The sequence below is a fragment of the Typopeltis vanoorti genome, chromosome 18 (assembly GCF_054136105.1).
Source record: "Typopeltis vanoorti isolate ZY-2024b chromosome 18, IOZ_Tvanoo_1.0, whole genome shotgun sequence".
Lineage (NCBI taxonomy): Eukaryota > Metazoa > Arthropoda > Arachnida > Uropygi > Thelyphonidae > Typopeltis > Typopeltis vanoorti.
In genome coordinates this window covers 105,688,804-105,714,144 of record NC_143566.1, presented here as the reverse complement: position 1 = coordinate 105,714,144, position 25,341 = coordinate 105,688,804, and the positions used below count along the sequence as shown (strand labels likewise).

At 34.1% G+C, this 25,341-nt stretch overlaps 1 protein-coding gene across 2 annotated transcripts in view; it reads left to right on the top strand.

Annotated features, from left to right (window-relative positions):
• Positions 1-25,341, top strand: part of LOC150097026 (lipid scramblase CLPTM1L) — a 229,277-nt gene that overhangs the window by 145,353 nt on the left and 58,583 nt on the right. For both annotated transcript variants that reach the window (XM_090408241.1, XM_090408242.1), the window contains exon 11: positions 659-709. In XM_090408241.1, coding sequence (XP_090264367.1) covers positions 659-709 — 51 coding nt within the window. The remainder of the gene's footprint in view (positions 1-658; positions 710-25,341) is intronic.

Sequence of the window (25,341 nt, the reverse complement as noted above, 5' to 3'; positions counted from 1 at the left end):
CTAAGATCAACTTTATTTTTTAGTGAAACAAGGAAGTTAGAAATTCTGCCTCACTATGTTTCCATATGATAAATATGTCAACATATCTCCACCATACTGATGCTTTTGGATCTGTGTGTGACAAGATATCTTTTTTCAACTTTTTCATAAATAAGTCTGCGCATGAGCAGACTACCCATTGCAAGGCCTGACAGTTGCTTATAGATCTTTCCATTCCACTTGAAAAAAATGCAGTGAATGACTCTGTAATGAAATGTAATGCCTTTGTAATGAAATTATAATAAATGTACTGAAATGTATTTTATACTAATTACAAACCATAATATAGTGAACCTGCTGTTTGAAACCCCATTATGAATACATCAACACGAGGTGTTGATGTATTTTTTCTAATAATACAGATTTCATGCAGCTTAAATAATTAAAGGGTGAAAATTCATTTTCTTTCATAAAGAAAAATAAAATGTAAACTGGGAGTGTCATCACACCTGCAAATAAACCAAAAACTAAAACTTACATTTAAAAAAAATTCATCTTGGAATCTTTAATTATATTTTTAATAGACTTACTAGCAAGCTTCGGAGAATTTTTTTGTACATTATATATTTAAAAAGTTTATTTTCCCTTTCATTCAGGAGCATTTTTGATTTTATTTTAGTTTGGAACTGTTAGTGAAGAAGAAAAAGAAACTGAGCAGTATGATTCACAAGTAAGTATCACTGATACTGCAATTTTGTATGTGTTAAAAAGGATACGTTATGCTTAAATTTTTCACTGCTGAGACAATAGAAGCCAGCCAAATTGCCATATTTTCACAATTTTATTTTATAGTTTAAATTAAAAAATCGCATGCAAACCTTTAGACTATTTGCTTTCAAATCAGGTGACTCAAACTGGTGATATTTATAAAATTATGTTTTATTGAAATCTTGGTCGGTTTTTTAATACAGAATTCTACATTACTTCCATCATCCTTTCAAAATTTAGTCATTACAGTATAAGATATTTTTCAAATTAGAGTTCTGAAAATATACATGTTTGTAACATGTATATTTGCTCTCTCTCTCTCTCTCTTTTTCTACTCTTCGATGTGGTGTTTGAACACACATGACAATACCTAGGGAGATTTTTCTTTTTTTTGATGTGGGTAAAACTAGTATTGTCCAAATATATGCACCTATTTCTAATTACTCAGATGAAGATGTAGAATGTTTCTTTGAAGGCATTCAAAATGCACTTAACAACACTAAATCAGATGACATAACTATCGTTATGGGAGATCTAAATGCTAAAGTAGGCTCAGAAAAGATCTCTTCCTACATGGGAAACTAGGGCCTGGGACATAGAAATCCAAGAGGAGAAAGATTAATACTGTTCTGTGAAGAAAACAATCTTGTTATAACAAATACTTTATGAAATAAAGTATTTGTTATTACCAGATTGTTTTCCACCCTCCTAGAAGACTTTACACATGGAAAAGTCCCAGAGACAGCATTAGAAACCAGATTGACTATTTAATGATTAAAAAAAGATTCCAGAATAACATCTTACAAGACAAAACATACCCAGGGGTTGATATTGGATCAGCCCACAACCCTGTTGTCATTAAAGCACCAATAAAATTAAAGAAAACAATGAAACCTATACACATACAAAAATATGATCTTGGCTCCCTTAAAAATCAAGAAATACAATATAAGTTTTTAAAGGAACTCACACAATCCACTGCTGTTAACATTCCTGATTAACAGCAGTGGATTGTGTCAGTGGATTAACATTCCTGCCATCCATCCTCAATCTCATCCTTACCCTAAAGATGAGATTGAGGATTGATGCAGAATTTTAAAGAGGGCATAAAAAAAAAAGGCAGTAAAACAAACAGTTCCCAAATTTGAGACAAAGATGAGTAAATTCCTGGATGAATGACAAGATACTGAAAATGGAGGAAAGAAAGAAACACAAAAATCGTCCTGAATACAAGAACTTTAACAAGGAGATCAGGAAAGAATGTAGGATTGCAAAAGAACTAAGGCTCAACAACAAATGCAAGGAAATTGAACTTTTGGACAATAAGCACAAAACCAGAGAACTTTGTGAAAAAGTTAGGGAGCTAACTAGCAAATCTTGCAAAAGGGTGAGCTCTCATTGCATTGAAGATACCAGTGGAAACATCCTAATGGAGAAAGACAAAATAAGGGATAGATGGGTAGAGTATTCAAAGGAACTCTACAATCATGATAGAATAGATAAGCCAATGCAAGAAAATTTGGAGGGGCCTACCATTCTTACCTGGGAAGTAACAAATGCCATTAGGAAACTGAAACTGGAAAAAACTCCAGGAATGGATGGAATTATGGCAGAATATATAAAGGCTTTAGATGATAAGGTTATAAGATCAATGACTGACATATGTAACGAAACATAGAAAACTGGACACCTGTCAAAAGATTTTAAGCACTCGACATTCCTACCAATACCTAAAAAAATCAAAGACAATCAAATGTGAAGAGTACAGAACAATCAGTCAGATAGCAAAAGGATATATCATCCTAGAAAGAAATAAACATAAAATCAAATTGGAAATTAATGAAACACAATCTAGTTTTCACGAAAATAAAGGAACTAGAGAAGGACTCTTCAACATTAGAACTATTACAGAAAGATATCTGGAGAAGCAGAAAGAAATCTACATATGTTTTATTGACTACACAGTTTTTTGACAATATACAACATGAACAACTAATCAAATGCATCAGAAAATTAGGAGTAGATGGTAAAGATACCATATTACTGATAAATCTATATTGGTAGCAAACTGCCTCAATAAAAATATCAGGAGAAACCTCGGAGGAATTCCCAGTAAAGAAAGGTGTCAGACAAGGCTGTGTTCTTTCTCCTATAATTGTTTAATCTCTACACTGAAAACATCTTCAGCAATTAGAAGAATTTAAAGGAGTCATCATAGGAGGCAGGAATATAAACAACTTAAGATATGCAGACGATACAGTACTGCTAGCTGAAAATAAAAAAAGATCTTCAAAACCTACTAGAAGAGACATTGAAACTAAGTGAAAAATATGGACTTAATTTCAACTTCAACCAAAACCATGCTGGTAACAAGAGAAAAAGGGAAAATACCCCATATAATTATTAAGATCAGAGGAAATACTTTAGATCAAGTAGAGAGTTATATATATTTGGGTGAACTAATTATAGAAAATGGAAAGTGTGATAATAAAATATTAAGAAGAATAGAAATTGCTGGATCAACCTTGATTAGCATGAAAAGCATTCTGATCTCAAGGGAAATTCACACAAAAACAAGAATTAGACTGTCCAACTGCTATGTATGGTCAGCACTGCTATATTTTGCAGAAACTTGGACAATATCAAAATATTGTGTAAATGAACTAAAAGTCTTTGAGATGTGGATCCTCAGAAGAATTCTTAGAGTCCCATGGACTGCCAAAAAAACTAATTTAGAAATATTAGAGACATGATTTTCTTGTATCATTCCTTCTAGAAGGAATGATACAAGGAAAAAGAAGAAGAGGAAGACAAAGAACAGATTGGATTGGAAATATTAAGGATTGGACCTTGTTGTCCTATGAAGAATGTAAAAGAGAAGCACAAAACTGTACATGGTGGAAGCTAATGGTAGTCAACCTCCTGAAAGGAGATGACATCTGACAAGACAGACAAAACTAGTAATGGGGACTGTCTTCCTATCAAGGTTGGTCACATGATGATGGACACCCTATTTTAGTGGTTGCTCTTGGCATATGGAAGGCTTGAAAATTTTCTCTTATGAGAGTTGGTTGTAATTCTTGAAGTGTTATGACTATGATTTTTGACTTTTTTTTTTACATTGTACTGTGTCTGAGAATTTTGAATTATGTCTAGAAGGTGAAAAAGAACTTTCTGTACCCAACTATCATGCCTGACCTATCAACTGCTCCCATTTCATGATTGTATTCTGCTACACAATGAAGCTTCATTATTAGCTGATTGACTTATTTTCCTTCATTTTAGAAGGAACTGCTATTCCTCGCACTGCACGTGTATTGTCGACTTCATGTCAGAAAGTTCAAGAACCAATGCAAAGAGCAATGGGCTAAGAGGGCAACCTTGTTTGACTCCTTTTTGAATTTGGACTGGGTCTGATAGGGAACCCATTAACTAGGAGACAGGTAGTTGAATTGGCATAGGCTTCTTTAATAATGGATAGTGGCTTTTTACCCACACCAATTTGCTGGAGGATGTGGAATAGAAAGGAATGCATGAGTAAGGTTTGTTGATAGCACTGCCATTGGCTGCTTTTTCGTATTAACTAAGTGGAGTAGCTCACATAGCAGAAACAGATTAAATTCTGCTTCTTGTCCTGGAACTCTGTACGTCTGGGTGCTTTTAATTATGAATCTCATTCCTAATTTGAGCCTGTGATTGATAATGTGGAAAAATATCTTATAGTCAGTATTAGATAGAGAAATAGGTCTCCTACTGCTGATTAAGGTATGATCTCTGTTAGGTTTTGGAATGAGGATGGTATAGCTTGTTACAAAATCACTTGATATGTGTCCTGATGAGAGAAAAAAATTCTCTTTTCAGGTCTCGTGGTAAAGTTCTATCACCATCAGGTTCTGGGAATTTTTTTGTCTGGCATTCTTTATAGGCAGTGATAACTTCAGATGCTGTGATGGATCTGTCAAACCCATCTCTGATATGAACAGGAAAACCATTAATGTTCCAAGAGTTATAATTCCTTGCAGTACTATTGTCAAACAGACTTTCATATTGTTTTTGAAAGGAGTCAAGGATGTCTTGAGTAGTGGACATCTTCGCTATCAGTACAGATTTGAGTGATAGTCCTTTCTTTGCAGAATTTAGTGAATTGTCTATTGAAGAATGCAGCTGAAGGACTACCTGCTAAGTGCTACTGTATTCTTATTTTAAAATTTCTTTCTTCTACTTGTTTCTGCCTTTCTACTTCTATCTCTGTGTTAATGTTTCTAATGATGTTGCTACATTCTATACCATTGTGTTGGTTTGCTGTTAACCAGCTTCTCTCTTTATATAGGTTTTTCAACTTTTTTTCTTTGAGGAAAATCTGTTCCTTTCCCCATTCAATTATATTCTGTTTTACTGCTTATTTGAATTTTAACTACATATCCCAGTTTAATCATATATTCATTTTATCTGAATTATCCTATTTATAAGGGAAGAAGATATATAAATTTGATCGAGACGAGTACCAAACCTCGATTCATGTACATACAAGCTTGGAGATAAGAATTGTGAATCCTCTAGCTGAGTATTGTTATTGAGTGTTGTTGAGACATGTTAAAAACATGTCTCAACAACAATGCATATCCCACTTTTCCACTCCTGGGGGTCCTCTTTTCTCAAATCGGGTTTTCAATACAGTTCCGGTCTCCAGCTGCTATGATGTAGTGAGCACCATATAAATGCAGCTGCAATTCCTAGAAGACTTTTCACCTAACTGTTCCATTGAATGGAGCATAAACATTTATAAATCTTATTACCCATCCACAGTATTTACAGTCTATTGTCAAGATTTTCCCTTCCTCATCTCTTTGGATATTACAAAATGACCCAAGGAGGGGAGCAAGAATAAGAACTCCTACTACTCCTGCCCTGGTAAATCTTTCAAAGCTCCAATAAGAAAGAAGTGGATAATTATCTGTTAGAGTTTTTATATCACCCAACACCATTTTTATAACACCACCCAACCCCCCCCAAGTTCCGGACTGGTAGGCTGGTTCTCCTTGAATTCTGATGACTCGAATTTTGAAAACTCGACACTCGGGGTAGCCCCTGAGTTTCAAAATGTTTCAAAAAACGTGACATAAAAAGGCTTATCATTTTATGTATATATAGGGTAGATATCTGCAGAAGTATGTTCTTGGAGAAACAAAAACCTGATATTATGGCATAGAGCATAAGTTTCCATACAGCTTCTTGTTTAACTTGCCTGTGGAATCCTCGTACAAATGATGGCAATGCAGAAAAGAGATGCTGTGGTTAGTGAGTCTTTAACTTCTAGACTTTGGATGAATTTGATGAGGTCATCAATCTGTGAAGGAGCAATTGTGTAACCTGCTTTCCAGTTTTTTACAGTTGCTTTCCATTATTTCAGTTTTATTCCTATCGTTCTTGATTTGGAAGCTAGTTATTTTCTTTTCGTGTGGATGATAATCATACTGAGAAACTTTGAATCAATAAACTTTATTATTTTTTCTTTAATCGTATCTCTTGATTTCCCTTTAGTGGCATGAAATGGTTATTCATAGTCCATAAACTCTTCTGAGCCTGAAGAGTCTTCATTTGACGATCTGCAACCTTCTCCAGCTTTACATTTTTATTTCTTCTTCTTTTAGATTTAGTTTCTTTTTTTTAAAACACATCTTTTAATTTTTTTTTGTTTATCCTCAATTTTTATTAATTCATCTTTTCTTTTTGATGATTGCGTCTACATATTAAGTTTTCTTAGTTTTTTCTTTTCTGTTTCTTCTTGTAGAACAGTTCCATTTGTTTGCATTTCTTCTGTTCAATTGTTATGCTAGGTTTATTGTTGGTAATTTCAACTGATGTTGTTCCATCCATCTTTGACTGGGAAAGTGGTTTCTGCTGCAGTTCTGAAATTTTGGGACTAATTTCTGGCTGATTTGGTTGAGTACTTTATATGTGATTTTATGAAATATAGTTTGTTTAAAAGCGCCATCTTTACCAGACTGAATTGGAAGATTCAAGAACTTTTCTTTATACCTCTGTGATATATATGCTCTTCTAATTGGCTCTACTGATAGTCCTACTCTTTCAGCAAAAGTTCTGAAAGGAAAAGTGTTAATATGGTGTTCAGAATTTATTATTATTATTATACTAAGACCCTATGGAGTCATAGACTCATCTAGGAAGTACCTTTGTCACATAGCTCATCATACCTTGCCTTAAACACATTCAAATTCTCTGCAGACACTGCACTCTCAAGCAGTGCATTTCAATCATTTACAACTCTCCATCCAAAAAAAACCTGCTTTTCATACCCTCCTTATACAGCTTCATGGGATGACCTCTTGTTCTCCCCTAATCTCCCACCATTTTATGGAAAACCTCTTTAAACATTGATCCCATAACAACGTCTTATAAACCTGTACATCTCTGTCTTATCACCCTTCATATCCACTGGACTCTGCAAATTGCACATTCTCAACCTTTCTTCATATTCGACATTCCAGAGATCAGAAATTACCTTAGTCAGTTGCCTCTGGACCCTATCCCACATCTTTGTCCTTTTGAAAACAAGGTGACCACATCTGGTGCACAGTAGTCCATGTGTGGTTTAATCAAGACCTTATACAATGGAACAAGAATCTCCTTACTGCTATAAGTCAGTGCCCTATGCATCATTCCCAGAATTCGTTGTGTAGTCCTCCCAATTTTTGCAATGCATCCTATAAATTTAAATCTTATCCACCATCACCCCAAGATCCCTTATTTCCTCTGTCTCCAACAAGCATAAATTCTACATCCCATCTTTGTTTCCCAGATTTTAAAAACTTATATTTGGCAACATTGAAATGGCATACTCACTCCCTACATCACTAGTAACTATCCTTTTCTGGGATATTGAGCAACATTCACTCAATCTAGTCAAGCCTCCTTATAAGGCTATGGCATCTGCTATACTCCTCATAGTTCATCCGAACTTTATCATACAGGTTAAACAGTAATGGCCCTAAAACGGAGTCTCATGAGGTACATCACTAGTAACTATCCTTTTCTGGGATATTGAGCAACATTCTAGAAAACACAACTTGCTGATACTTATCAGATAGCCAACCTCCAATCCAATGCACTAGTCTAATATCCAACCCTATATGCTCTAGTTTGACTATCAACTTATCATGCAATAATCTATCAAAAGCCTTTGCAAAATCTAAGTATACTACTGTTTATCCATCTCCTTTGTCCAATGAAGCCATCACATTATTGTAATAAGTAAGAAGATCACTAAAACATGACCTCCCTTTAACAAATCCATGCTGCCCATCTGAGATAATGCTACTGTTGGCAATCCAATTCTGGATCCTGGTTCTAACCAGCCTCTCCAACACTTTAATCATGACAACTGACACAGATAGGCCAGACCTATAATTTCATGCTTGAGTTCTTTCATCTCCCTTAGTAAGTGGCACAATCATACCTTCCTTCCACTCCTTTGGAAATTTTCACATTTCTGACAGGGTTTGAGACACTGATTAGCAATATGCCCGATTTCCATACAGTTGAAACATTTATCTTTGGGGCAGTTGTCACTCAAGTGATCATATGAACCACACCACAGGCACTGCCTCTATACTCCAGGATAGTTTACCATAACTCAAGTTGTATCGATCTTGACAAAATTTGGTATGGGGATCTTCATATCCATTGTGAAGGTGACCTCACCAGAAAACCAGTTTGGATTTTCACTTGATATACCCTTTTGTATATTATGATTTTACCCCATTTTGAGAATGTCTGTATAAGAATTTCATTATTGTTCTCTATATGTTTCATTTGAAATCTTTCTGTGTTTACTGTTTTAACCTAGCTTCCCACCATTACTGCAATCACTGTGCTACCTTTGAATGTAAAACCCTGTAATAGTTTATCCCTTGTTTCCACATTTTTAACTACAATTAAATATTTCCCTCTGCCATACAGCATGAAAAAATAAATCTTACTAGCCTCAGCTATCCCTTTTAAAACCTTAGTCACCTATCTTGCTTCTTCATGTCCTGGAATTTTGATTTTTAGAGTTTGCACCCTTGGAGTAATTGGTACCATTAATTTTCCCCTGATTTTCCATATAAGAGAAAAAACCTTTCAGTCGTAAGACTGAAAATTAGATAATCCATGATATAGAAACAATTCTACACCATCCACAAATGCTATATTCAAGCTACTATAAAATGGCTGCTGTGAACTGCCAAAAGTAATGCAGACATTAACTGCACTACCAGCAGTTAATATTTATTTAAAAAAAGCAGTGCTAGTGGGGGGAAAAACCACCACTAGCACCAGTAAAATAAAACCAAAGTGAAAAACAAAAGAACGAAAACCAAAGTACTTTCATCATGCTTCTCAAGGATTTAGGCCTAGAGTGGCCTGTTCTAGCCTTTGAAGTCATTGTTGAATCTCTTAAGAGGACCTGGTTTTCTTTTTCCTAATGGTTTGTAATTTAAGGCTTGTTTTGGTAATCTTTCTGTTTTCATTCTTTCAACATGTTCCATCCATTTATGTTTATATTTTTAAATTTTTTCTATTACTGATTCCTGGTTTAATTCTTTCATAATTTCTTCATTTCTTTTGTGATAAAATAGAGTATACTTTGCAGTTTTTCTCATGAACTTCATTTAAGCTATTATTAATCTTTGTCTTTTTATTTCATTGTTCAGATTTCACTTCTATACAATAGGACTGGTAGGGCTAATGCATTGCATTGCATACTTTTAGTCTGGTTTCTTTTTGAACTAGATTAGGTTTAAATATAGAGTTAATTACAACTATTATTTTTAAATATTTTGCAATTTTTAGGTTTATATCTTTTTCATTTTCATATAATTTCTTTTTCATATCAAAAATTTGATATTATCATTCCATAATCTTTGGCTATCTCATTTAAATTTAAAATATCTTTCTGTAAGTTATCTTCAGAATTTGTAATTATTATTTGGTCAACTGCAAAAAGGAGAGTGTTTAAGTTCACAGTGTGAGAAAGTTTAATATAATAAATTTAGTTTAATCCTTTATCCAAGTGTGAGCAAACAAAGTTTGCACCTGAACGTATCTTCAGGACTGGGGTAAGGTGGTACAACACCAGGGCAACTCGTTGCAAAGGTGGAGCAAGATACCAACACGCCTGTCTCAGTATCTCCTATAATGCAAAACACATCTCCTTGCAGATATGTATAATATTATGCATTAAGGGAAGGGCCACTACCCAGACTAGTTTTGACCTTTATTGAGGTCTCTTCAGCGGGAACCAGGCCCAAGCTGAGATACCAGGCAGAAGCATTCGCAGGTCATCTCTACCTATAAGAGTTGCCAAATGGTATGCCACCCTTTTTTAATAAATTACTCTGGATTTAGAGAAAGATGTTGAAAGTTTAATTTTCACTTGGTTAGAGTATAATAAATTTAGTTTAATCCTTTATCCAACTCTTTCTTCATCAAAAAAAAAAAAAAGTTTAATATCTTGATAGGAATTTTTATTTCATTTTATTATTATTTCATTTAGATAAATATTAAAAAGATTTGCTGAAAGGGGACATCCCTGTCAGACCCTTGTACATGATAGTTCATAAATTAATCTTATTTGTATTTGATTATTTTCATATATACTTATGATAGCTTTTAGAATATTATTTGGTATTTGTCTTTTAATATGTTAAATAAAATGCTTTTTCAAAATCTGTCAAATGCTTTTTCAAAGTCAATAGATATAATATGTGTTTCTAAATTGTATTCTCTTCTTTTCTCTATTATTAATTTTAGGCAAAAGGCTGGGTCTATACATGATCATCCTTTTCTAAATCCATTCTGTACTTCTAAAATAAAGTTTTCAAAATATTTTATTAGTTTGTTATTTAAAATTCTGCTATATATTTTGTAACAGGAATTTAGAATACTTATACCGTTATAATTTTTAGGGTCATCTCTACTACCTTTTTTTAAAGATGGGATCGCAATTGCCTTTTTCCATTGGTGGGTTACTTGTTAGATTTTATTTAAAAATAATAGGAGTCTTTCTTTCAACCTTATTCCTGCATATTTATATAATTCTGAACCTAACTTATCTTTTGTAGGTGATTTTCCATTTCTTGTTTCTCTCACGCTGATTTCAAATTCTTCTTTAGTTATTTCCTTTTTCATTTTCATAAAACGTTTGCCTATTATCTTTTTTAAAATATTTATCTGTTCACAATTCTGCATAGAAATTTAGAAATTCTCATGGTTTCAATTTGGTGTTTAATTTTACAATTTCTTTAGTATCTGTACTTAAATGTTTCAAAATCTTATATACATATCTTATATCTTATTTTATATAAATCATCTTCTAAATTAGAAACAAATTTGTTTCTTGATTATATTTTTTTTCTGACTTCTCTTTTAGTTATGGCTCTTATTCTTTTATATTCTATTTCATCTTCTAATCTTTTACTGCATAACCAATGATATGCTTCTTTTTTTTTCATTTTGATTATTTCTTTGATTGTATCATCCCATATGTTCAGTTTTTTCTTTTTATTGAATTTTTTGGTCTTTCTGAAGCTTTCGTTTGCTGCTGTATTTAGTATAGTTTTTATATTAAGCCATTCTATTTCTTCATTTCGTTTTATTTTATCTAAATATTGGTTAATTCTTTGTACATATAGTTATTGTATATTTGTGTCATTTAATAATCTAGTTTTATAAACAAATGTTTTAAATTTTCTTTCTGTTCTTGTTATTTGTAGCTATTTAGGTGGTAATCTTAATTTTATTTTAACGAGGAAGTGGTCACTACTTATTTCATATCTTCTGTGAACTCTAAGATCTAAAGAGAACTTTGATGTACTTATTTTGTATGATGTACTTGCCAAAGTACTTATCTTGCTGAAATCCAAGATGACATCAGTGGAAACCAGACCCAGAAGTGATACCAAGGTTGGAGTAATGCAGAAATCATATTTCCATATACAAGTAGTCCAAAAAAGTGTCATGCCTTATTACTAAAATACTCTGAAATATGTTCATAAGGATATGTGCATTGCATTATGGGATACTAAGGCAACTGATGTGAAGTCATTAACCTCTATGTTACCCGGTCATGAAGTTAATTTATGTACAAACTTTGTTTTCTTATTATACTTGGATAAAGTATAATAAGAAAGTTTCTTATTATATATATACACTTGGATAAAGGATAAAACCAAGAAGTGAATTCTTGGTTTCTTTAATTTATTGCTAAGTTATGTGTAAAAGTATCTAAAAAGTCATGGTAAGACTTTGAAAAAAAAATATAGAAAATAATATCAGGAAGGTTGCAAAATGCTATGGTAACCATTAAAAAGTTTTGAAATGGAGACAAGTGTCCTGAAAAAGGAGTCATTGATGAAAAAGTCATTGTAAAAATTGAGGATTAAGATAATCCAAATGTCATCATCAAATTCCTGACATGTACCGTCAAGGGATGTACAGGATACAATAGTACTACATGAAAAATTTACATCACTACTAACTTCCTGTGTTTGTCATCTAATTCTAATCATCTGGAATTTGACATCAATATGATGTCAAATTCCAGATGATTAGAATAAAGATCTCATCGAACTCATTTCTGAAATAAAGCTGTATAACTAAGAGGAGACCTCCACATAGTCTTTAAAGGAATGTGGAGAACCGACCAGGGCTTCTGACCTAATGTCCAATCCTCACCTTCTCGTGGTGCACCCTGTTGGGTATCTACTTGGATACTGAACGAACGAGGATAGGCTGGCAATTTGGGATTTAGCCGACCAAATTGTATTCTATTGGTTAAACCAAAATAAAAAATGATGGTACAACATGATAAAATTTCATGCCAGCTGGGGAGTCACCAAGTAAAACAAGGCCCTCGTTGTTTTCGCCAGGGAACCAGGGCGAACAACGAAAAGTCAGCTACTGAAACAAATCTGAAAACAAACCCCAACTCAACATCACCAGAGTTAAAGATCAGTACTTTGTTGTTTTAAGGATACTTGCGACATAAGACTGAATGATATAATCACGTAATCACAAGAAAGATATTTATTTAACCAAATATTTGATGAAGTCATCAGTTTGGATAAAGACACAATTGAAAGACTTAAAACTCATTTTGCAAGACCTCCTAGATTTTATGGCCTTCCAAAAATCCATAAGATTGACTATCCTCTTCGTCCAATAGTAGATTGCATTGATTCTCCTACTTACCGTATAGCCAAATATCTAGCTAAATTACTGAAATCTTACATTGGCAACTCGAGTTCTTTTTTAAAAAACTCCTCAGATTTCTTAGAAAAATTAAAAGATGTCTCATTACAACCTACAGATCTTATGGTTAGTTTTGATATAGAATCTTTATACACCAATGTACCTCTTAAGGAAACTTTAAAACTACTTGCTGACATCTTTCCTCAAGATATTATAAAACTATTCGATTTCGTTATACATTCTGGTTATTTCATATGTCAAAACAAATTTTATAGCCAAGTAGAAGGAACAGCCATGGGAAGTCCTCTTTCTCCAGCTTTAGCCAACTTTTATTTGGAACATTTAGAAAAAGTCCTCTTCACATCTAGTTTCCCTCTACCATCTTTTTGGGTAAGATATATAGATGACATATTTGCTATTTGGCCTCACAGTAAAAACACTTTATCTTCCTTTTTAAACAGTATTAATTCCTTACATCATCGCATAAAGTTTACTATGGAATTAGAAGAAAACAACCAGTTATCTTTTTTAGACGTTCTCCTCATCCGATCATCTTCAAATATTCTTACAACTACAGTATACAGGAAACCAACATTCACAGGTCGTTATATTCTGAAAGAATCAGCCCATCATCCATGTCATAAAACAGGAATTATAAAATGTCTCATCAAAAGAGCCAAAACTAATTGTTCTACTTTTGATTATCTACAGAAAGAACTTTCTACTATCCAGCAACACATGAAACTCAATGGCTTTTCTGAAAAAAGTATTCAACGTCTTCTTACATCTTATAATCCTCCACAAAACAACAAAGATTTAATACGTCGAGTACCTATTCCTTATATCTCCGGTATTTCAGAACCTATCGCAAGAATTTTGAAGAAATATGATTTAACAGCTACGTATTCTCCTATTAACAAATTGTCTTCTCATTTTCCTTCTCCTAAAGACAAACGCTCAACTTTATCTCTTCCTGGAGTTTATCAAATTCCTTGCAACTGTGATCTCTCTTACTTTGGACAGACTGGACGCTCTCTTGAAAAAAGAATCCAAGAACATCAATCATCCATTCTTCACAATAAACCTGAAAAGTCTGGTCTGGCTCAACACGGGATTGAAACTGACCACAGCATCCTTTGGTCCAAAACGCGCCTCTTACATAGATCCCGTTATAGGTTCGAACGTTTGTTCAAGGAAAGCGTGGAGGCCTTGCTCCATCATCCCAACCTGAATCGTAATGACTGCATATCTATATCAAAAATCTGGGAAAGCCTAATCAAGATTACTCATTAATTTTTTTTTTTTTTTTTTTTTTTTTTTTTTTTTTTTTTTTTAATAGCAAATTCAATCATGTTTCTACTTCAAAATATTTCGTTTCATACTTAGTGATATAACATCACGCGGCATGTTCTAATTTCAACGATCTATTGTTAGTATTCTAGCTTGTATATTTTTTAAACTGTTCTTGTAATACCACCGACGATGGTCTGCTATTTCCAGACCGAAATATTTGGTTAAATAAATATCTTTCTTGTGATTACGTGATTATATCATTCAAAGATCAGTACTATCAACATAAGAAGCCTGAATGGCAAAGAAATGGAACTAGCTGAGGAATTAGATGAGTACCAGATCGACATAATACCAGTGACTGAAACAAAAAAGACAAAAACTGGTCAGATCTTCCTGAGCAATAAATACAAAATATTATATTCAGGCAATGACAATCAAGTAAAAGATGGAGTAGCCATAGTATACAACACAAAATATGAGGCTAATCTTCTTCAATGGCAGTCAGTCTCAAGTAGAGTAATGTGGGCAAATATGAGAATGGGGAACTGGACAATGAGACTTTTTGTGCCTGTGGTCCCATAGAAGGTTCTACTAAGGTAGAAGTGGAGGAATTTTTTGAGGTTTTAGAAAAAGCAACTGACACACTGAAAAAGGAAAAGTTGTTCCTTGTTGGGGATCTAAATAGCAGAGTAGGAAATGATTGTGAGACATAAAAAAATATTTTGGGAAAATTTGGAGAAAAGAGCAAAGCTAATAATAATGGCAAATATTTGTTGGATTTCTGCTCAGGACATGGACTGGTTATTACTAACACCATGTTCCAACATAAAAATGTGCACAAATTCACATGGAGAGAAGAGGCAAGGAATAAGAAAAGTCTCATTGACTATGTTATTGTTGATAGTGATGTTTTCTCCCTGGTGCAGGACAACAGAGTGTACAGAGGATTTGAAATTGGAAGTGATCACTATTTAGTCTTGAGCAGGATAAAATTGAATTTCATATTGAAAAGAATAACATGTAAGAAAGTTTTAAAGCGAATAAAAGTTGAGGAGCTCTCAGATATGAACTGTAGATTAAAATACACAAAGATTATTGAAGAAAAAAATGAAAGAGTTTGAGAACAGGAATCAAACCTTGGAGATTCAGTGGCAAGCCTTGAAGAAAGCCCTGATTGATTCAGCTAGAGAGGCATGTGGTGAAGTTGTCTGCAAGGATAGAAAAATTAGAACTCATGGTGGACACAGGAAGTTAAAGCTGCAGTGAAGGAAAAGAAGAAAGCATATCAAAAGTTCCTGGCAGATAAGTCAGCTTGTGCTCTTAGAGAATACAGAGACAAATGGAAGAATGCTAAACACTGTGTAAAACTAGGTAAACAAATGTCATGGAAGACTTTGGCAAGAACATAGAAAATAAATATCACGAAGATGGTAAGGTATTCTGGAGGTTGTTGAAGAAGCTTAGAAATGGAGGGAAGAGTGCTGTAAAAGGAGTTAGAGATGATAAAGGTGGCATGAAAACAGGAGAAAAAGATATCCTTGAAATATGGAGTAATTACTTTGAAAAACTGCTAAATGAAACAAGCAGTGATGAGAGCACAGTGGTAAAAAAACACTGACCAGGCATGTAGTCAGGAATACATATCCATACTTGAAGTAGAAAAAAGCCATCAAAAGCCTGAAATGTGGAAAGGCAGCAGGAGTAGATGATATTCAACCAGAAATGCTCAATTATGGAGGTATAAAAGTCGTACAGTGGCTGCACTGCATAGTTCAGAAAGCCTGGACAGAGGTACGAATCCCCAATGATTGTAGTAGAGTTCTCATTATACCCATATATAAAAAGGAAATAAAACTGAATGTGAGAATTACAGAGGTATTTCTTTCCCTACTGAGTGTTCCTGGCAAAATCTATGCAAGTATACTTGAGAAATGGTTGAGAAGAAGTGTGGAAGAAAAGCTTGGTGAAGAACAAGCTGGATTCAGGCCAAATAGAGGCTGTCAAGATCAGATCTTCACTTTACGACAAATAGTAGAGAAAGCATAGGAATATAACAAAGCTCTCTATTTAAGTTTTGTTGATTTGGAAAAAGCATAAGACAAGGTGCCAAAAGAGAAGCTATTCAATACACTGCAGTTATATGGTGTCAATGGGTCATTATATCAAGCAATACTTAGTCTTTATTTGAGTTGTAAGTCAGCAGTTAGAATTGAAGGAAGTACAGGAAGATGGTTTAATGTTAAATCTGGTGTGAGAGAAGGATGTACATTATCCCCTCTGTTATTCATTATCTATATGGATCACATTATGAAGGAAAGTGGTATTAAACATGATATCAAAATTGGAGATGTTAATGTCAGCTCTTTGCTTTATTGCAGATGATGTTATACTTCTAAATCAATCCGCTACAAGTCTGCAAGATTCTCTGACTAAATTGAATAACTGTTGTAATAGATATGGTATGAAAGTCAGCAATAAAAAGACAAAGACAATGAAAATAGGCAGAATCATTGAAAATGTCAACTGTTGTGAATGGAGAACCTGTGGAACAAGTAAAACATTTCAGCTACTTAGGTGCGATTTTTAGTGAAGATGGTAAATTAAATATAGAAATAGACAACAGAATCAGCAAAGCTGGTATGGTAGGAAGTCAATTGAATAAATTCATATGGAATAAGAGAGAAGTTAGTCGGAACACTAAATTAGCTGTATACAAGACAGTGTTCAAACCAGTTTTAACTTATGGATCTGAGAGCTGGGTCAGAAGTAAAACACTTGACCAAAGACTAGAGACCGATATGAGAGTCCTGAGAAAGATTATAGGCATGAACAGATGGCATCAATGGCAATTAAAAACATATTATTATCATATTAAAAACGAGGATATTAGGAAAGAACTTGACATTGTCAGCATCCAGAAATGTGTTAGCAGAGCTAATATCAGGTGGTATGGTCACTTAAACAGAATGGGCAAAGAAAGATTAGCAAAACAAGTGTTCTCTGCCAGGTTGGCAGCAAAAACGACCCAGAGGAAGACCGAGGTGTAGGTGGATTGATACGGTACAAAGTGCCTTAGACAATAGAAATATAAGATCTGATAATGTTGGAGTCTTGACAAGTAGCAGACTGATTTGGAGGAAAATTGTAGATAAGAAATTAGTAATGATGTAATTTTTTCCATGTAGTACTATCATATCCTGTACACCCCTTGAGGGTACATGGCAGGAATTTGATGGTGATGACTATATTTTAGTTTTGTAAGTCAGCAGTTACAATTGAAGCAGGATGTACAAAATGATGGTTTCTTGTAAAATCAGGTATAAGACATGGGTGTACACTCTCCACTGTTATTCCTCATCTATATGGACTGTTGATCATGTTATGAAGAAAAGTGGATTAAACCAAATATGTTTATCTCAGATCTCTATGCAGATGATTTTATACCCTTAAATAACTCCACTACATGTCTGCAGGATTCCTTAACTAAATTAAATCCTGTCCTGTCAGATGTCTTCTTATTCCCTCCATAGATCGAATACCATGTGTCTCCACCATGTCCTATTTTGCGCCTCTCTGCTGCATTCCTCATATGAGAAATAGGTCTCGGTCTTCTATAATTTTCATCCACTCCAGTATTTGTCTCCTCTCATTCTCTTTCCCTCAACAGTTCCTTCGAGAAGTGTTCTTTGTAAGCAGTTATATCTGAGAATATGTCCAAAATAGCTGATTTCTGTCTTTTTGTCTTTCTCCATGATATCTTCATAATTCTTTGCAGCATCCAAATTTCAAAGGCCTCCTGTTTTTTCACTCAGATTGGAAAGTGTCCATGTCTCTACTCCATATAATAATGTGAGCCATATGTAACATTTGGAGATTCTTAGTCTTGTTTTCAGATTTAATTCTCTAGATGTCAGTAGATTTTTCATATTGTTGAAAGTTGACCTTGCAATTTCCATCCTTTTTCTAATTTCATCTTCTGCTGTGCCATTCTCTGTGATCAAGTGTCCGAGGTATATGTATGTTTGCATCTGTTCTAATTTATTTCCTTTTATATTAATGCATATCTTTGTTATTTCCTTTTCTCTTGAAATTATCATGATTTTTCTTTTTTAAAGTTGAAACTGAGTCCATACTGTTACGCTTGAGGGCTTCATCTATAAGAATCTTGAGGTCATATATTTGTTTTCAGCTAGAACTGTGTCATCTGCATATCTGAGGTTATTAATATTTCTTTCCCTACAGTTATTCCTTTGAAGTTACTGATTTTATTAAATATTTCTTCTATGTATAACTTAAAGAGAATCAGAGACAAGACACAGCCTTGTCTCACACTTTTCTAAACTGGGAATTCTTCTGAGGTCAGGTGTTCCATTTATTCTCAAAGATGCAGTCTGTTCCTAGTAAATATTAGTTATTAGACTAATTTTCTGTCTACTAAAGCGGAAGCAATGACCTCACCTGTTGCTTGTGCTTTAGTATCACCACTTCTGGGTCTGCCTCCCACTGACAAGACCTCAATAAAGGTCAAAACCGGTTTGGGTAGTGACCCTTACCTTAATTCATAGCATTATACATGTCCGCAAGGAGATGTGCTTTGCATTAAGGGAGATACTGAGACATGGGGTGATGAGAGCTTGGTCCACCTTTGCTGCGAGTTGCCAACGGTTGTACCACCTTACCTCAGTCCTGAAGATATTTTCAGGTGCAAACTTTGTTTGCTTACACTTGGATAAAGAATTAAACTAAATTTATTATAGTTAACTAAGTGTAAAATGAACTTCCAACATATTTCTCTAAATCCAGAGTAATTTAATAATAAGGTGGTACACCTGTTGACAACTTATATGGGTAAATATGACCTCTCCTATTGCTTCTACTTTAGTATCACCACTTCTGGGTCTGCCTCCCACTGACAAGACCTCAATAAAAGTCGAAACCAGTTTGGGTAGTGACCCTTACCTTAATTCATAGCATTATTATACATGTCCTCAAGGAGATGTGCTTTGCATTATGGGAGATACTGAGACAAGGGGTGATGAGAGCTTGTTCCACCTTTGCTGCGAGTTGCCAATGGTTGTACCACCTTACCTCAGTCCTAAAGATATTTTCAGGCACAAACTTTGTTTTCTTACACTTGGATAAATGATTAAACTAAATTTGTTATTGTCAAATGCCTTTTTTGTAATCTATGAGGCAGAGGTACACATCTTTTTGTTTTTCTAGATATTTTTCTATGATGGTTCTGATATTAAAAATACCTTCTCTTATACTTACATTTTCCTTGAAGCCACTTTGTTTAAACGAAAATTGAGTGATTAATATCTTTGGGTAGAAATCCAGTCTCATATCTTATTGCATAATTTTTATTAGGAATTTCAGTCCTCCTTCATCTAGAGCCCTCAACCATTCTGCCAAGATATTATCTATTCCTGCAGCTTTATGTGGTTTTAGTTTTCTGATGGGATTTTCAACTTTACGAAGTAAAATGGATGATCCTTCTAAATCTGTCTGTTTGGGAATATTATTTCTTTGTTGCCCATATAATTTCCTTGTGTATTCAATCCATCTTTCCATAATTTCTTTTTTATCCATTAGAACATGGTCTCTTGAATCTCTAATGGCACTTGTGTGATTTACTGTATTTGTCCTGCTTGTCATTTCTCTGATCTTTTCATGCATTTCTCTGCTTCTGCGTTTTCTATCAAGGTTTTCTATGTCTGTGCATTTATTCTTAATCTATTCCTCTTTGGTTTTCCTGCATTGCTTTTTTTTATTTCTTTTTTCATGCTTTTATATTCAGGTTTGTTCTTTAACTTTTTTCTTTGTTCCATCAACTTTAATATTTTTTTCAATTATCCATGATTTATTATTTTTACTGCCAATTATGCTATATTTGACAGCAGTTATTGAATTTGAAGATTCCAAAATGCAATAACACAAACAAAAACATATCCTGTAGCAGACACAGGATCATGGGAGTGTATTTTTGGCTGCTTCGTTGATACTATTCTTGAATGTTTGCCAGTTCATGTGAATTTCATCAATCAGTGTGCTATTTTCTATGCGAGTTGTGGTGTCAGACTTGTTAAGGGATTTTGTGAATTCTTAGTTTTTACATTCTTTAACTTCTCAGTTGTTAAGTGAGTCTGAATTATAAGTTTCTCTTATGAACAGTTGGCTTGGTATCTTAAGTATTATTTTGATTTTTTGCAATCGCTTAGTTGTGGTCCAATCCTGTGTGTTGAGGCTTAAGTGCTATGAAGAATTCATGTTGGAGGTTTAATGGAATATTAAGAGCACCGAGAAAGAATTAAAACTAATTTTAATGCTTCCAATATTTCGTCTCTGTCACAGAGACATCTTCAGGGATTACAAAAAACCTTTTGTAACAACACACAAATACAATACACTAGTGAGTGAAACTAAAGTCCTATCTATGTGGTGCACGCTCTATGGGCATTTGCAGGTGACCTAGGATGTAAAAACAGTCAAAAAACAGTCTTTCTTTTTTGAATTTACTATGGTGGAGCATGGTGGTTTTTTCCCAGGATATCCTGTGGGTTGTATCCAAAACTGTTTTTTGAATCTGCATCTGCACTCAGGAATCAACCCAATTTAAACAAATATGGTTCTATTAAACTTTCCAAAATTTGGGAAACATTAATTATCAGAGATCCCTCTTTACATCCTAGGCCACCTGCAAATGCCCATAGAGGTCACACACCACCTAGATAGGACTTTAGTTTCACTCACTAGTGTATTGTATTTGTGTGTGTTGTTACAAAAAGTTTTTGTAATTCCTGAAGATATCTCTGTGATGGAGACTAAATATTGGAAGCATTAAAATTAGTTTTAATCCTTTCTCAGTGCTGTTAATATTCCATTAAACCTCCAACATGGGTCCAATCCCGTGTCTGCTCCAGGATATGTTTTTGTTTGTGTTATTGCATTTCGGAATCTTCAAATTCAATAACTGCTGTCAAATGTGACATAATTAGCAGTAAAAAGACAGACTTATGAAAATAGGCAGGAATACCAAATAGGACCAAGATCCAGATTAATGCAGTTAGAAGTGCCTTAAAAGGCACTTTCATCCTCTGTTCTTGAATGAAAACTTATAGAATAAGTAAAATATTTCCACTATTTACGAAGAGTTTGTAATGAAGATGAAAAATTTAATATGGAAACAGACAACAGAATAAGCAAACTACTTATGGTGCAGATGCAGTTGAATAAATTTATATGGAAGGAGAGAGAAATTAACCAAAACACTGTATGAAAGATGGCATTCAAATCAATTTTAACCTCTTAGCCTCTTCATCCCATCTCCAGACTCACCCTGTTAAGCCAAGTAACCTAATGGATGGTTGGGTTAAATCCCAGCAGGAAGGTAGGTCAGCAGACAGGCAAGTACTGGAGGGCTAGATAAGGAAGTATTCCAGCCTCACTAGCTAGATGCTATCAGGACAGCATTTGACGGATGGCAGTGGAAGAACCAAATTTTTTTATCAACAGTGGCATCTCCAGCCTTATTAAGTTGAAAAACAAAGATGGTAATTTCTCAGAAGCAGTGCTCCCCCCCCTCCAAGGTCCTTTTGTAAGACAAACCAGGGTGGCAGTTTGACTGACTCTTTGAAATCAGGGGATGCTGAGAATCTCACAAAAGATGACAGACCACCACAGAAATATTTGGCTCTGCAACTTGAATCATTCAATATAAGAACTTTGGCTAAGGACTCTCAAGTAGACTTTCTTCTGAGAAAGAGAGAGAGGGAGATTGATAAGTTAAAATTTGATTTTCTTGCATTGTGGGAAACAGAAAGTGAGCTAACCTGACATTAAAATTGAATGATTAAAGTCTTCCTTGGTGAATCGCATCCAGAAAATAATGTTGGTGGAGTGGGATATATAGTTGTATCAAAACAAATCAAAAATTTCTTATCTTGCAACATTTATCAGAAAGAGTTGGAAAACTGATTGTTCAAGTGAACCAAACAAAAATGTTAAAAATAATAGTTTATATAATCATGTGGAGGTTTCTGTGGTTAAGAAGTTCAATCGAATTATTCAATCCCAAATTCTCGTTTATGAATTCCCAAAATTCATAAACAAGATATACCACTAAGACCAATAAAAGACGGAAGGGACTCTCCTACCTCAAATCTGGCAAAGCACCTTACAAACTTGATTTTACCACATATAGGAAAAACACCATCATTCATTAAGAACTGCACAGACTTCATAGAGAAAGTAAAAGATATACACATCGATCCTTCAGACATATTAACGAGTTAGATGTAGTCAGCCTTTTCACAAAGATTCCAAGAAATAAAACAGTAAACATCCTAAAAAATCTCTTCCTACAAACATTGCATAAAAAACACGTTCTTCCTTTACTAAGACATACTCTGGAAACAAAAAGAATGATCAGCAATGGGTTCACCCCCCCCCCCTCACCAGCTGTAGCAAGCCTCTATATGGAAAACTCTGAAAATAATACTCTACAAAACTGGCACATTAAACCAAAAATTTGGCTCTGCTATGTGGACAATATCTTCATCATTTGGCCAGGGAACAGCACTAGAACTGACTGCATTTAAAGACTATCTTAACTTACATCCTAATATAAAATTTACTCTGGAACTAGAAGAAAATAAAAAACTTCCTTTCCTAGACATCCTTATAGAAATAAATGAAAGAAAAAACAGATTATCGTTCTCCATTTATAGAAAGCCAACAAACATAGGAAGATTCCTTCATGCTACCTCACCCCCACCCCAAGCAAAAAATAGGCCTCATAAAAACCTTAAGGGATAAAGCATACAGCATCCCCAGTACAGAAGAAAAGTGGAAAGAAGAAATACAGTACTTAACACAGATCCTACAACTGAATGGTTTCAAAACTAAGACAATTAAGAAAATTCTCAATATAGCACCTACAAGAAACTTAAATAAACAAGACTTCAACAATGCAGTCAACCTTCCTTATATCAAGAAGGTAACATATAAATTAGCCAAACTTCTCTACAAGTATAACATAAAAGTGACTTTCCTGCCAGTTGAAAAAATATCAAAATCTCTTCATCCTCCAAAACCTCCACATCACCCAATGAAAAAACCAGGGGTTTATTATATTCACTGTTCCTTGGCATCTACTATGTAGGCCATATGGGGAGATCGGGAGAAATCCGCATGAGTGAACATCAAATGGACATACAAAAAAAGAGAGAGAACATAAGTCTGGCTTGGCATTTCACACAGCTTCTACTGGTCATGATGTACTCTGGGACAGAACAAACATGTCCTACATGGATGAAAACTGTTTCACAAGAAAATTCAAAGGAGCAGCAAATATAATTAAAATTCCTATGCAATGCAACAAAAATCAGGGTTTGATTTCAAATCAAGTTTGGTCAGCGTTTATTACAAATTTACCCAGTTCAGACCTCGGACAGAGTGAAAGTGAGCCACAGGATGCGACATCAAATAGCATTATTTCCAGCTAACATGCATTGACGGTTGTATAGATCTGTTATTCGGTTTTTTAACGAACTTTTTTTGATGTTCATAATACCAACAAATGAACTGGTTTTTCATAATTTCTTATAGTTTGTGCTTTAAACTGTTAGTTCTCTTTACCCTTGAAGATGTTAGTCTGATGACTAACAAAACTTGTTGGGTTTGTTTTTTAGTACTTGTTTAGTTTTAAAAAAAAACAGTATTTTTTAATTAACATTTGGTCACAAAACAGGAATAATTCGATTGAATAGTCTACTGTGCATCAACCTCCACAGCTGATGATGAAACAATAGAAGATTTCTACAAGCAAATAGAAGACAGTTTAAAAAACAAAAGCACATATAAAGGCAATGTTAAAATTGTAAAGGCTATTCTGGAAAGAAATATGTGGATCCATGGGAAATAGATGATAGAAATGAAAGAGGAGAGGTACATTTATTTAGGTCAAGCAGTCAAAATGCACAATAATATATCAGATGAAATAAATAGATTCAAAAATACTGTTGAAAAGCTCTTAACCACATAAAAGACACTATCACAAACCAAAATAATAGATGTAAAAATAAGATTAAACTTTTTTTGACAGTGTTATTCTACCAGCAATGACTTACAGCAGTGAGACGTGGATCACAACAAAAAAGAAAGAGCAAAACCTAATAACAACCCAGAGGCAATAGAAAGATAAGTGAGTAATATAAGCAAGAAAGATCATATAAGACACACTGAAATAATGAAAAAATCTGGATTCAAAGATGTGGTAGAAGCTATTAAAAAAAAAAAAAAAAGTGGGCAAGGACATATAACATCCTTGAAAGACAATAGATGTACTTCAAGGATAACAACCAACCTGGTATCCCAGATATACACACATACAAAAATAAAACCCTTGTAGACCACCTAGAAGATGGAAGAATCCTGAGATTGGATCAGGATAATGACAATCTCAGGAGAGTTGGCATTGTAATCTGCAGTAATGGAGAAACCATGACTGAGAACATGGGTCCTTCATGAAATCATGGAAACCATCTATTCAATCTCTTTATTTTCCATTTGTATCTATGATCATTGAACTTTGTTTCAATGATCATAGATCCACTAGTTAATGTTTTTTATATCAACTTTATAAAGGACCCACAATATCCATTGCAATCAAGTTCACACGGCAAATGGGCATGACGTGTTTTTCATATAAAAAACGGTACTCTTAAGAAGATAACAAATAGTAAGATTTTTGTAAAAGACTAAAAGGAAAACATAGAGTAAGATGGATAAACACTATTAGTCAAGAAAGTCATAGCAATGTCATATTACAATGTCCATAACTCGGAGAAGTAAATTTTCGACAGGCAAAGGGTTGGAGGCAACAAAAATCCAGGTGCCCCATGGCTCGATTTGAGCTTGTCAAGCCATAAGAGGAAAAAGTTTGATGTTTTTGGATAATTTCTTATTCTATATAAATTTATTCACTTGGTATGCCACAAAAACAGTTTGCTTATTTATTTCCATGTTTAACATATCATCTTCACTAAA